This window comes from Rhinolophus ferrumequinum, chromosome 16 (genome assembly GCF_004115265.2).
Source record: "Rhinolophus ferrumequinum isolate MPI-CBG mRhiFer1 chromosome 16, mRhiFer1_v1.p, whole genome shotgun sequence".
Lineage (NCBI taxonomy): Eukaryota > Metazoa > Chordata > Mammalia > Chiroptera > Rhinolophidae > Rhinolophus > Rhinolophus ferrumequinum.
Window position 1 is genome coordinate 146,547 of NC_046299.1, and position 12,938 is coordinate 159,484.

General features: G+C 55.3%; 1 protein-coding gene across 1 annotated transcript; it reads right to left on the reverse strand.

The window, feature by feature from the left end:
* Positions 1-25: 25 nt before the first annotated feature.
* Positions 26-12,088, reverse strand: MTG1 (mitochondrial ribosome associated GTPase 1). The gene is made up of 11 exons (XM_033130211.1): positions 11,855-12,088; positions 10,668-10,732; positions 8,290-8,394; positions 7,280-7,360; positions 6,749-6,805; positions 6,461-6,551; positions 5,159-5,220; positions 4,607-4,703; positions 4,340-4,421; positions 801-913; positions 26-486 (listed from the first exon to the last, which is right to left on the reverse strand). Exons 1-11 carry the CDS (start codon positions 11,964-11,966, stop codon positions 359-361), a joined length of 993 nt encoding a protein of 330 aa, XP_032986102.1. The 5' UTR covers positions 11,967-12,088; the 3' UTR covers positions 26-358.
* Positions 12,089-12,938: the final 850 nt, after the last annotated feature.

The window sequence follows — 12,938 nt, forward strand, 5'->3', positions numbered from 1 at the left end:
ACATGGGCTCAAACTGCTACAGGTACACAGTGAGCAGGCCAACGGCAGACGGGCCTTTTAATTTACAAATAAGTTACAGGTCATAGCTTCCCTCCTAGGGCAAGGACAGTGAGCACCACTGAGCGTCCTCGCGGGCCGGGCGCTGGGGCCGCTCAGGGATCCGGCGGCCATTATGTCCACACCCCAGGCCCGTGCCCTGTAAGCAGGAGCCAGAGGGCACAGCCTCCTAACCAGAGCAGAGACCTGAGTGTGCTGTGACCGGCAGAGAGCCCCTGGCAAAGGAGCCCCACGCGTCAGCACCAGACGTGAAGGCCGAGGATGCTGCCCAGCTGTGGGGGGCCTCGCCAGCCGGACCAGCTCAGGGGTCCGGAGGGCCCTGCAGCACGTCCCGGTCCAGCATCACGGCGCCCAGCAGCCCTCGGCGGAAGGTGCGAAGGAAGTCGTGGGCCGCTGCGGGGTAGTCAGGCTGGACCACGGTCACGTCACCTATGAGGAGGAAGCCTCCACGTGGGCGGGGGCCCAGGACCCCCCACCGCCCTTAGCAGCCCTGCAGTGGGTCCCTGGAGCTCGGGCAGCAGGGCCTACTAGGAAAGAACACAGGAGGCGGGTCACCTGGGCGGGTGGGTCACCTGGGCAGATGGTACAGGCTGCGCCCAGGCCTGCGGCAGGGAGGCGGGGCAAGAGGCCCTCCCTCTCCAGAACCTTCACTCGGGTGTCCCCACAATGCTCCCCCCAGACAGCCAGGCCCGCTCAATGGGCTGGTCCCCTAAATCCGGCCGGGCTGAGGCCCCACATCTCACCTGTACCCGTGAGGACCTTGACCTTCTGCGTCTTGCCCAGCCTCACGGCCACACGCTTCAGCACGCTCACCACGTCATCACAGGCCGCGTCCAGGCCATAGTGCTGCACGTACCTGCACAAGCCACCATCAGCCCGAGGGAGCCAAGGCCCACCTGCGAGGTCACTCCCGCCTCCACAGATGATGTGACCGCTCGTGGGTGTGAGTGGCCGCGTGTGCGTGGGAGCTAGGCCTCCTGAGGGCCCACCAGAATCACTGACACCTGTCCCGCTGCGTGGCCATGGCCACGGCCACCACCCTAAGGGACAGCTCCCCACTGGTGCCCTTGGCTACAAAACAACTGCTGTTCATGGGCGTCACCCACCCCACCACTGGGCAGCTGGGGCCTGGGGCCCGAGGTCAGCACACAGGCCACTGCAGACACGCTCAGAGCTGCTGCCCTGGTGCCTATGGGCAGACACGCAGCTCAGCATAGCCGGGATCACCTGCGTCTCTCCAGCTGGCTGGAGAATGGACTGGTCTGTCTGACCAGCGTTTCCTGTAGCCCACGGTACACAGCTGACTCGGTGCCCACCACTGCAAGAAGTGCCTGGTGACTCTCACAGATGCCCCACCCCACAGGACATGGACCAGGGCCTGACAGGAAGGCAGCACAGGGGCAGGCCAGGCACAGCTGACACTGAGCGGCTGAAGGAGACAAATACCCCCCACAGACAGAACCCCAGGAGCCGACAGCACTCCACTGGCTGACACAGGAAGTTGGTTACTTTTTCCAGAACCCCAACAGGCAGAGGGAGTGGTGGCACCTGCCTGGTGGCCACAGAGGGCAGGGCTCAGCAGTGAGGAAGCCGGCTACTCAGACTGGCTTCAGGCCACATGTCCAGTCGACGAGGACACGGGCCCAGACCCCGCCAACTAGATCCTATGAAATGCAGCTCCTAAATCAAACTTCCGAGAGCAGCAGCCCCACGACCTCTCTGCCCCAGCAATGGTGAGGACCTGCCCAGGAGACAACAGGCCTGGGGAGGACCCCACACACACCTAAGACCTGCCACCTGCAGGAGCTTGGCTGATACATTTTCCAGAAACACGGCAGAACGATAGCAGAACTGACTTCCATGGAAAAAAAGAGAAAAAATTACATCTGAAATCTACTTCCACGCAAATTAAGTCACAGTGACTGGAATGACCCTATCTAAAACCACCATAAACACACAAAATAATGGTTTTCAAGCCACCAGACATCAGCCCACAAAGAACGTAAGCAGACCCACAACAGTCCAGCTCGGCACTGTGAGACCCTGCAGAGCCTGAAGACAAGACACGCTGGGAGACCTAGGCACAGAGCCAGAGAGAGAATTCCAGAAGTCTGCAGAAAGCTGCCCAAAATATTCAGCAGAGGAACTGGCCACTCCCCACGCTAGAGGGCAGAGGGACAGTGGCCGGCACTGGCTCAGAGCCGAGGACAGATGGGGACCTCATGACCCGCGGGCGCTGTGGAGGGGACAGGCCTGCCTCAGTGGGGGCACCGCTCCAGACCCATGGGTCTGAAAGGACCACACTGTTTCTAAACAAGTGTCCCAGAACAAAGTCCAGGGATGTTTAAAAGAATATAGACACTTGTCACCCAAAAAGGTAAAATTCAAAACGGCTACCATCCGAGCAGAAGTTATTAGCACACACGGCAGGAAGACAGACCCATCAGACTGCCCAGACGGCAGGACCAGCAGACAAAGGCATTAGAGTGGTTATTTTGACCACATTCCACATGGCTACACAGTGGAGACATGAAGATGTAAAATGACCCAAATTGCACTTGCAGAGGTGAACACAGAACACACTGGAAGGGACTAACAGCATGTGGGCTGCCCCGCAGAAGACCCAGCACTGCTGAGCTGGGGACAGTGTCCGCTGCCAGCATGCGGGTACTGCAGTCCCAAGGCAATGAGAGAGGAGGCAGAAAAACTCAGGAAAAAATAATGGTTGGGAATTATGCATACCTGATGAAAACTACAAAGCCACACACAGATCCAAAAACTCAACGAAATGTAAGGACAAGAAACATGACAAAAACGCAGCAGGACCTGCGTCATAACCACTCAGAAGCGTGATCAAGAGGAAATCTTAGCAGCCACTGGAGGAACAGTCTACACTGAAGAACAGACAGGCAGCACCTGTCCAATACTGAGAAATCTGTCCCTCTAGAACCACACACACGGCAAAAACAAAAAAAGTGACATAAAGACAACTTCCGACCACCAAAATCAGAAAGATTTCGTCACCTGCATTACAGTAATTGTTAGAGGAAATCCTCAGACAGAGCAAAATAACACCAGATGGAAACACTGGGAAAACAATGGGATGGGCAAATAGTTAACTTATGTCTTATACTTTAAATCTCTGTATAGACAGAAAGAGTAACACTGTATCTGGGGTTTATAAAAATATGCAAAAGACACATGACAACAACGGCCCAAAGGTCAGGCTGAAAACAGTGAATATACACTCTTGTGAGCACTTATGAGATGCGATGTGTTATAATGTCACTTAAAGGGGGTCTGAAAACCACAAGGCCCCTCCTCCCAAAGTTATAGAAAATAAACTAATAAAGGGGAAAAGGTGGAATCACAAAAAGTGTCTAATCAACCTAAAAACCGGCCAAAGAGAGAGAGACAGACAGACAGACGGAGACACAAGGTGAGAGAGGGAGACACACGCGGGATTGAACATCAAGACGGACAGGGACAGAGATTTGCATGTTAACTGAGCAAAGCTGGAGCTGCACGTCGGTGTCAGATGAGCAGAAAACGTCCTGAAGGGCGGAAGGTCACACCCAGGGACACGGGTGTCCCATTGTCTCGAGGACGTCACCGCGTGGCTGTGTCTGTCCTAACAAGGGAGCTTCGAAACACACAAAGTGCAACCTGACAAAACTGGAGGAAAACAGACCAACAGCTATAGAGATTTCAGCCCTTTCTCTCAACAATGACAATGAAAACAGAATGCCAGCGAAGGAGAAGGCAGCCCACAACGAACAGTGACCCATGAAAACAAAAACAGGATAACAGTGGAGTCGGTGAAGCCAAGAGCTGGTTCTTTGAGAGAAATCGAAACACCTGACAAGCCTCTGGCGAGGCCGATGGCCTGACCTGACAGAGAACATCTGTGAGACACCCCATGCTGACAGTAAACCACCAACTACCGCCTGGCTGTGACCAGGTGCGACCGACTGACACGTGCCAACACAGGGAGCCTGAAGCAGCAGTGCTGAGCGGACATACGGTGTGACCCTATTCCTAGGGGATTCTAGCCGAGGGCAGAAAGCGGTAGCCACCAGGGTGTGGGGTGGGCAGGAAGGGGTAGTAGGAGGGCTAGCAAGCAGCACGCGATCTGGGGTTTGCGTGACTTTAAGGGCTTCACAGATGTGCCCGCATCACAGAGTGTCCACCTACACACTAAGTGACGTGCACTGTCTGTCGTCTGCGACGCCCTGCACCTCATTTAGTGGGAGGAGGGCCCGTGACCTGCACCCCAACTCACCCAAAGAGCCGCTGCCTGTTGAGGGTGTAGAGAAGGTAGTCGGCCAGGGTCTCCGCCCCCACCAGGTGGTCCAGCACGGTCCCTGGGGGCAGGCAGCCGAGGGTGAGGGCGCCTCAGCCTCAGCCCCAGGCCTGCCCCAAGACATGTGGCCAGAGCGTGCAGATGCACTGCAGCTGTGCACGAGGGCTGCACGGGGCCGCTCGAGACACTCAGCACCCGGCTCTGTGCCGCACCAGGCGGCAGGGCTCGAAGGGCAGCTCTGCTCACCACACAGGGCCAGCTTCAGGCCCGTCTCCACACTCTCGATCCGAGGAGCCAGCACCCCGGGGGTGTCCAGAAGGAACATCAGCGGCCGCTCACACACCTGTGGGCAGAGGGCAGTCGGGCGGCCGCTCAGGAAGCCTCACGCAGAGCCTCCCCGATCGGTGTCCTTGGCACCCAGCTCTCGGCTGCCCCAGGGGACTCGGCTCCACTTCACTTGGAGAAAAAATAAAAGCAACAGCCACACAGCCCCATCTTCTGCCAGGAGGAGTGAGAGTGTGGAGAAGCCCCGCTGTGCTTGAGGGAATGGGATCGGCCTGCTCAGCCCAGACCACCATGCCTGTTTCCTCGTCTGCACACAGGGGTCAGCGTGTCCTGCCACAGGTTGGCGTAAGGACTGGTGCAGTGCCTGGCACCTGGCGAGTGCTCTGCGAACGTGGAGTGAAGGGAAGGACGCACGGACAGAGACAGCCATGCCAGCCGGCCAGCCCGCAGGAAGGGCCAGCTGGCGCCTGTGTGTGTGGAGCTCTGGGCCCAGCAGCCCAGCGGGGTTCCTACCTGAATTCTGGACATCACAGCTCTGGTGATCCCAGGCTCGCCACCCACCCTTGTGGCTTTTCCTGCAGGATAAAAGGGGCTGTCAGGTACACGTGAAATACACAGTCCTGGCAGACAAGGCACAGGGAGACGCGTGAGCCCAAATGAGCTGGCGTTCAGAGTTCAGCCAACACCAGCTCACAGCAATGACTGTTCAAACCAGGTTCCTGAACGTGCGTCCCCAGTGCCTGGACAGGTGCTCTGAGAGCTGCTGAGGGACCCACAGGAGGTGCCTGCCGGCAAAGGCCAGAGCACAGCTTTTCCTCCCGCATCGTCTCCCTCCCTCCTGGACCCAACAAGTACACAGGCCTGTCTGTAGGGCTGAACTGAACACTGGCTGCCCTGGGACCTAATTCAGGGGGTGTCCCCAGCTGACTGTGCACCCTCTGCCGAATCAGCTGCAGCGGAAAGGGACACATGTGTGCACTGCGGGGGGCGGACGTGGGCCACGCACACAGTGCAGCACTGTCCAGCCTGCAAAGGGACAGGCGTTCTGACGCCTGCAGCAGTGTGGGTGGGTCTGGGGGACGTGTGTGAGTGCCATCAGTCCTGTGACTCCACGTGTGTGAGGTCTCACATCTTCACAGATCCACAGGGCAGCTTCAAGGTTCCCCGGGCTGGTGGGGAGGCAGCATTTGGAGGAGACTCTCAGTTGGAGATGTCTGGAAATAGTATGCGGGTTGCACACCTTGATGCCACTGATTTTAAGCCACGATTAAAGAAAAAAAAACTTTCAAGAGAGCAGAGGAGGAACCATGCCTGTGAGCCAAAAACGCCGGCCGCAATAATGGCTGAGTGCGGCCCAGCGCCGCACGGCGTGTCCACAGAGGACACCAGCTCACACGGGAAGTGGAGCCAACACAGCCTTGGCTTTGAACTTTAAAACACTTAAGGAAAAAGGGACAGGCACAGTGAGAGCGCTGTGGACGCTCCCGTGTGCCTCGAAATCGGAGAACCGTGATGCCAGGAGACGGCTCTGTGACCACAGCAGGCGGTGGCCCAGGGCCCAACACCAGATCCCACTGGCTGCACAGCACTTTGGGTACAATTGACCAAAGGACTTAAGGAAGAGACAAAATCACCAATGTTTGGCAAAGTCATCCTTTTTTACACATTTAACACGTGAAAGAACCAGTTAAGTGCAGAACGTACCACGAAGGCTGCCTCGCCGTTAACCGCACAGCAGGCTGTCACCCGCCGTGTCCCACCAGGGTCCCAAGCTTGGGGAGACGCAAGCCCGAGGATAAGGGTGGCTGGCAGTACCTTTCCTGAGGTGCTGTCTCCTGAGCGCGTTGATGAGGGAGGACTTGCCCACATTGGGGACCCCGATGACCATGAGGCAGAGCTCCACGTGCTGCAGGCAGGAAAGCGGAAGTCTGGCAGCCCCTCCGCCCTGCCGCCCTGCACCTGCCATGCGGCCCTGCACCCGCCCTACAGCGAGGCTCGTGACCATTCCCAGAGCTGCCACAGCCCACCCTGGGCCAGGCGCACCTGTGCTTAGCAGGTGAGCCCGGGCTCCCTGGCAGTAGGCACTGGGCCCCACCAACCAACCTCTCCTCGGTGATAGCGGCAGCTGCTTCCGACCAAGTCTGTGACCGCCGGGATGACCTGGAGAAACCACACGGGCTGCATGTGGGCACCCTCCCCTTCCTGTTTCCAGATGTGGTGGGCTCTAGTGTCCAGGGTTCTGTCCACATCACACCATGGTGGGGGTCACCGGTGCCCTGGCCTGTCCCTCCCCCGTGAAGGAGCTGGACAGTCGTCCCAGGCAGGTAACACCTATGACTACAACCACCTTCTAACAGATGCATGTCAGCCAGTGAAACCTCCAAAAACAACTGGGAAGAAGAACGTTCCATATTTTGCCAATGCCTTTCCTACTTTTAACCCCGGGATATAACACGCAGCCCGACTCTGCTCTTTCAAACTCCTCACAGACGGTCCAGGACAGCAGTACGTCCCAGGACCCCCAGCAAATCCATCTCCAAAACTCCACTTCTTATGAAAGCGTACAATATTTCATAGTGTTTCCTGAATATATTTAAGCAGAAGCATTAAAGTATAAAACAAACAAAAGCCTACCTGCTTGATATTTTCATCCTTTATACAGTTGGTAAAAATGACATTTTTTAGGCCTTCTCTTTCTAAGTGCTGTATAATTTTCTGAAAGAGACAAGACATCCCCATTATAAATGCTAGTAAGAACACAGGCGTGCGACACACCACAATCCGAGGGTCTGGCCCTGCAGGCCCCGTTCCCCAGGACTCTCTGGGCTCAGAGCCACTGCGGCCGGGCACTCAGGGAGGAGCTGGCACGAGGGTAGCCGCGGGCACAGGGGAGACGCAGCGTGACAGCGTGAGGAGGGAAGGGCCCATCGTGGTGAGTGCTCAGTGCACGGCCTGCCCACCCGGCCTCCACTCCACTACCGTCTTGTAAAATGAGGCTAAACGAGGTTATTCCGAAGCCACACCCAGCACTGAGACCATACAGTCTTCACTGAGGATTCTCACTACCCCTCTGTATCCTGACGAGCTTTGACAAAATCAAGTCCACTTTGAGGTCCGAACCCAATCTCATCACAAAGTATTTCTAATACTTTAAAAGCTCAAACGTAAACTAGGTTAATGTGAGTTTACTGGTCTTAACATTCAGCGAAATCAGCGTATGAATCGTATTTTTTAAAACCAGTATTGTACTATTTGATCAGCTACTGACCTAAAAGTATGACTGACGCTTAAATGAACAAGAAAATCATATTAATTCAGTTCGTTTTAGTTGTGTGTTTGTTATTTGTCAGAGGGGAACCCAGGCCAGCGGCCAACAGCCTCACGCAACCACTGAAACGTAATTAAAATGAAATTAAACGTGGCCGTGCATTCCTCAGCGGCAGCCGCACGGGCCCAGCGGCCACGTCCCATGGGAGACGCATACTCTGAGGACCTGGACCGTAAACCAGATGTCCAAGGAGAGCACACTGAACACACAGGGTGTGCTGGAGCAAGTCTGGCCGGGCACGTCCATGCGCGTCTGCAGCAGCTCGTCCCTGGACAAGGGCGCCCAGGGCAGCAGGTGTGCGCCAGGCGGCCTTTACCTGCCGCTGGCTCAGGTCTGCCAGGTCCATCTTGTTGAGCACGAGCAAGTGTGGCTTAATCCCCAGGGTTTCCTGGAACAGAGGGTTGCGGCCTGAAAGCGGGATGTAGCAAAATTAAGGCAAAATTCCTTCAGTGCTTTGCCAGCCAACTGACTTATTATCTTGTCACCCGATTGGCACCACCTTTGGGAGGAACTGACGCAGCTGAGAGCGCAGCCTCATGGTTCCAGAGCTGGGAGGCCTGAGCTGCCCACCAAGCAGGGGAGGGGATGCCTCCTCCTCATGGCCCCCGGCCGCCGCAGGCTGCTTCTCAGATGACAGGTAGCCAGGCAGGGCAGTGGCTCTCACGAGGCTTTCCAAACAGGAATGACAGTGACGAAAACAACAAAGCTCAGTGGAAGGTTTCATAACTAAACCTTTGATTAGTTGCCAACGTATATAAGTTCAAAATGAATGATCACTCAAAAATTGCCACCTAACTAGTGTGTTTCAAACTACCACTGCCCATCAAGGAAGACAGTCCCTGAAGGTTCCCCCTCCTTGCTACCATTGCCAGGCCCCTGTACACCTCAGCCAGGGACCCACCTCGAGTGACACTGACACAGAGAGCAGGGGAGTTCCTTATCTTCATCTCCAAGTGTTCGGGACATGCCTGGTGCTTCATCTCTTACTGAGCTCAGCCCGTCAGGGTCTAGGTCCCCAGTTAGCCACCGTGTCCTCACCCACACAACAAAGGGACACCCTTCCCCCCATGTTAACCAGTCCTGTGCGAATTCAGAACACCGAAGCCTCCAGATCCTGTCACAGGCCCACTGTCCAGTGTTAGGGCATCTTGCCACATCCTGGATAGGAAAGGAGAGAGATATCTTCTCCTCACCATACACTGAATAATAACCAAAGCCTATTATTATTTTTTTAATCATCAGATGTACTCTCGCCAGTAAACACTTCTGACCAACATGGGACACTGTATGAACTGACATATTTACCTGCAGTGAAGACACTCGGTACTTAATTACAGAAGTTCCCATAAGCCTTTGAAATCGTGAAATGGTCCCTCATCCCCCAATCTAGAGGTGGTAACTCTCAAACCCTCCTCATAAACGGAGACTCTAAACATAGCTCAAATACAACAAAAACAGGGTCTAGAAAGTAGTCACTGGTGACCAAGATCAGCACACGATGCTGATTCAGGCACTGGTGGGAAGCCCGGGTCAGGTCACATCTCACCAAAGAAGCCCGCTGCTGGGCATGGTTGCAAAGCTGGGGCACAGGCAGGGGTCTGAGACCAGTGAAGTCCCGGGGGGGGGGGGGGGAAGGGGCTCCACCAAATTCTGATTAACCTTCTGGTCTGGAAAGGGACCCAGACCGGTCATTCTAATTTTAAATTCTAATGTGTGACGACAGATAAGAAGCACTGCTCTAAATGCCAATAACTACAAGTGGGGCTGTTGGCCACGGTGGTGGCTGACTGGACCAGAGCAGGGGCCAGACAGAGGACACGGACAGGACAAGGCAGCATGCCAGGAATGCTTCCTGCTGCCTTCGGCACTGATTCAGGAAGGGTCTCCTCAGCACCATTCCAATGGGGGGTGGGTGGGGGGACCCCCCACACCACCAGCAGTTCAGCGATAGCAGCCGGGCTCCTTCTATTCAATTCCATCTGACACCGTCTCCTGGGAGATGGCATCAGACCCCTCAGGCCCACAAGACTGTCCCTCCCCACTTGAGATTCCAATCGCAAGTCCAGGTGTCACCCATGCTTCTCAGCCACCGGCTACAGGTCGGAGGTTCCCATCACCCCCTCCTCGGGTTGGAGTCATTTGCCAGAGCAGCTCCCAGAACTCAGAGAGACGTTTCACTCACTAGATGTCAGGTTTATTACAAAAGGGTCTAACTCAGGAGCAGCCAGACAGAAGAGACTTACAGAGCAAGGTCTGGGGGAGGGGAACAGGGGCTGCCGTGCCCTCTCCAGGTAGGCACCTCGCCCGACTTCTGCACGTGTGTACCAATCGGAAGCTGTCCAGACCGAACCGTCCCTCTGGGATTTAGGGAGGCTTCAGTGTGTGGTGTGACTGACTAAATCAGTGGCCGTTGGTGACTGAACCCAACCTCCAGCCCCTCTCCCCTCATGGATGGCAGGGGTGGTACTGAAAGTTCCAACCCTCCCATATCAGATTGGTTCCCCTGGCACCTGCCCCATCCAGAGGGGCTTTCCAGAAGTCACCTCATTAACATAACAACAGACTGCTTTGTCACTCTCATCACTTAGGAAATTCAAGGGTTTTAGGAGTTCTGTGCCAGGAACCAGGAACAGGACGAAGACCAAATATACATTTCTTATTATAAATTCCAGTATCCTAAACACCAAAGGATATCCGGGCATCATGGACCTCCACGATACAGTCCACCAGCTTTAGGCTGCTCTGCATCTTCTTCAGCCCTGGAAAACAGAAGACAGCTGAGGCAAGGCGTCCATGGCCTTTCAAGAGTAGGACAAGATGGAAGCTGAACTGTCAAGAATGTTGCACGCACAAACAACCTAAAGAGGATACACCGGAGTGAAGTATCCACTGGAGTGAAGTGCTGTAAGGTTAACTGATAACCACTTGCTGGGAGCCCCCTTCAAGTTCAACACTGGTGGCTCAGGAGAAACTTCTGGCCCCGGTCGGAGGCCAGATCCTGTCTCTACCACCTGACACTTGGGCCACTCTGGGTGCAGTATTTAAACTCTAGGGGTCTTGGTCTGGGCTATAAAATTGATAATGTCATCTAAGCAACTCACTGGGCCTGGATACTGTGTGGAGGTGCTGCTGCTGCTGTAAGAACCGACCTGACGTCATACTCACACAGCATTCAACAGGTGTCCCTCATTGCTCTAAGAACACAGCACCCAACTCACCCTGAACCAGGAACAACCCACACAACAAAAGTAACAAGGCTGCTTTTCCTGCAGCGTCCCCCCCCACGGTGACAGCACCCCCCAGCCCATTTACACACATCCTCACACATCTGACGTCTCCCCACTGCTTCCCGTCCACACTGCCACGACCCACGGGCGCCCCGGCCTAGCACACCGACGTGCACGGCACTGGGCGCGGAGCCTGGCACAGCGGGCACTGGGTCACCGTGTACTGGTGACCGGGGCGCAGAGCGCGGCGAGAGGGGCAGGAGCTGGGCGGTGGCGACCCGCAACACTGAGAAGGGCGGGGCGGGTCCTGGGTGTCTTCCATCGGCCAAATTTTGACGAATAAACAGTAAAAACTCCCAGAGAGATTTAAGCAGAAAACAAAAACGCTTCTGTTTTAAAGGTGCTGCAATAACAGCTGAGCACAACTTGTAAAGTGCTTTCCTACCCCTTTTTCCTGTAGTCCTCAAAATAAAATCCAGGAAGTTATTTTTTAAAAAAGACAGACGTGGAAAGTCAGGCTTCAGGGAATAAAGTGGCAGAAGGGCCTGGCTGGGAATCAGGCATAAGGTCAGCCCCGGGCGTCCCCAACCGCTGGAGGGCGACCAGAGCAGAGCCGGCCCCGGGGACTCCGGGCACCCCGGCGCCGGACCTCACCTTTGGCCATGTGGCCCGGGAACCAACGCGCCACGTCGCGACCATCCAGAGAAAAGCTCTCCCGCCAGGCGGGCCGGGCGGCTCTACACAGCGCGCGCGGGCTCAGCCTCATGGCGCCTAGTCCTCGAGCTCCGTGCGACGCGGGGGACCGCTCCCTCGACGGACCCTTCCGCCCAGCCCGCGACCCGGCTCCAAGGTTCCGGCGCTCAGGCAGTCCGCGGCGGGCCGCGCGTGCGCACAACGCGGCTTCACACAGCAGTCGGAGCCCAGGGGGCGGGGCCCGGGCTGGGCCCGGACTGGGCTACGAGCCGATCTGGGGCCCCGTCAGCCTCGAGGTTCTCGGGCTTTTACAGGGTTTTAAAGAAATTCGTAGGTATATTAACATTAATTAAATGAAAAAATCCTAGTTCTTCCTTAAGCGTATCCTGAGTATAAGTGTAACAAAATTTAGCAGTCCCGTTTGCAAGTCTGTAAAAAACTCAAAAATTTACCTTACAAATGTAATACCCTCCTTTTCTTTTGCAAGTACTCCCAATTTTAATGTAACAAACAAACCCTTTGCAAATGCTGACTGCAATTTTGCTCAATTAAACCTATAAATATAACGAGCCTGAAATTCCCCTGACGGTCCCGATACTCCACGTAATCGTAGTCAGGAGTCTATGTAACTATTCAACTGCACGATGGGTTACAAGAGTATGACTAATGGAATTTTTGAAACAAGCTTCTAAAATTCCAACATGCTCAGATTCTCAGTACAAAAATATCAGTACTCTGGTCTTGATGGTCTTAAACCTCCTGACACACAGCGCTAAATACTCCCAGGGTTGAGAGATGAGTGCCCACCATAGGAGACAAGCCCTGCTAGGTGGCTTCCCAGCTGAGTGACATGCGCCTCCTGATGAATCAGATGCCAGGTGAGGACCCAACCCCCAGCCCCTCCTCACTGAGGCACCCTCCCACCCACATAGCAGCTGGGTCCTGCCTTTGTCTCTTTGGATGCAGAAATGTCTCCCAGAGATGCATGGCTTGATGAAACCTTGGATGTAAACAGTACCGACCTTTGGCATCTGATAGAAGCTGC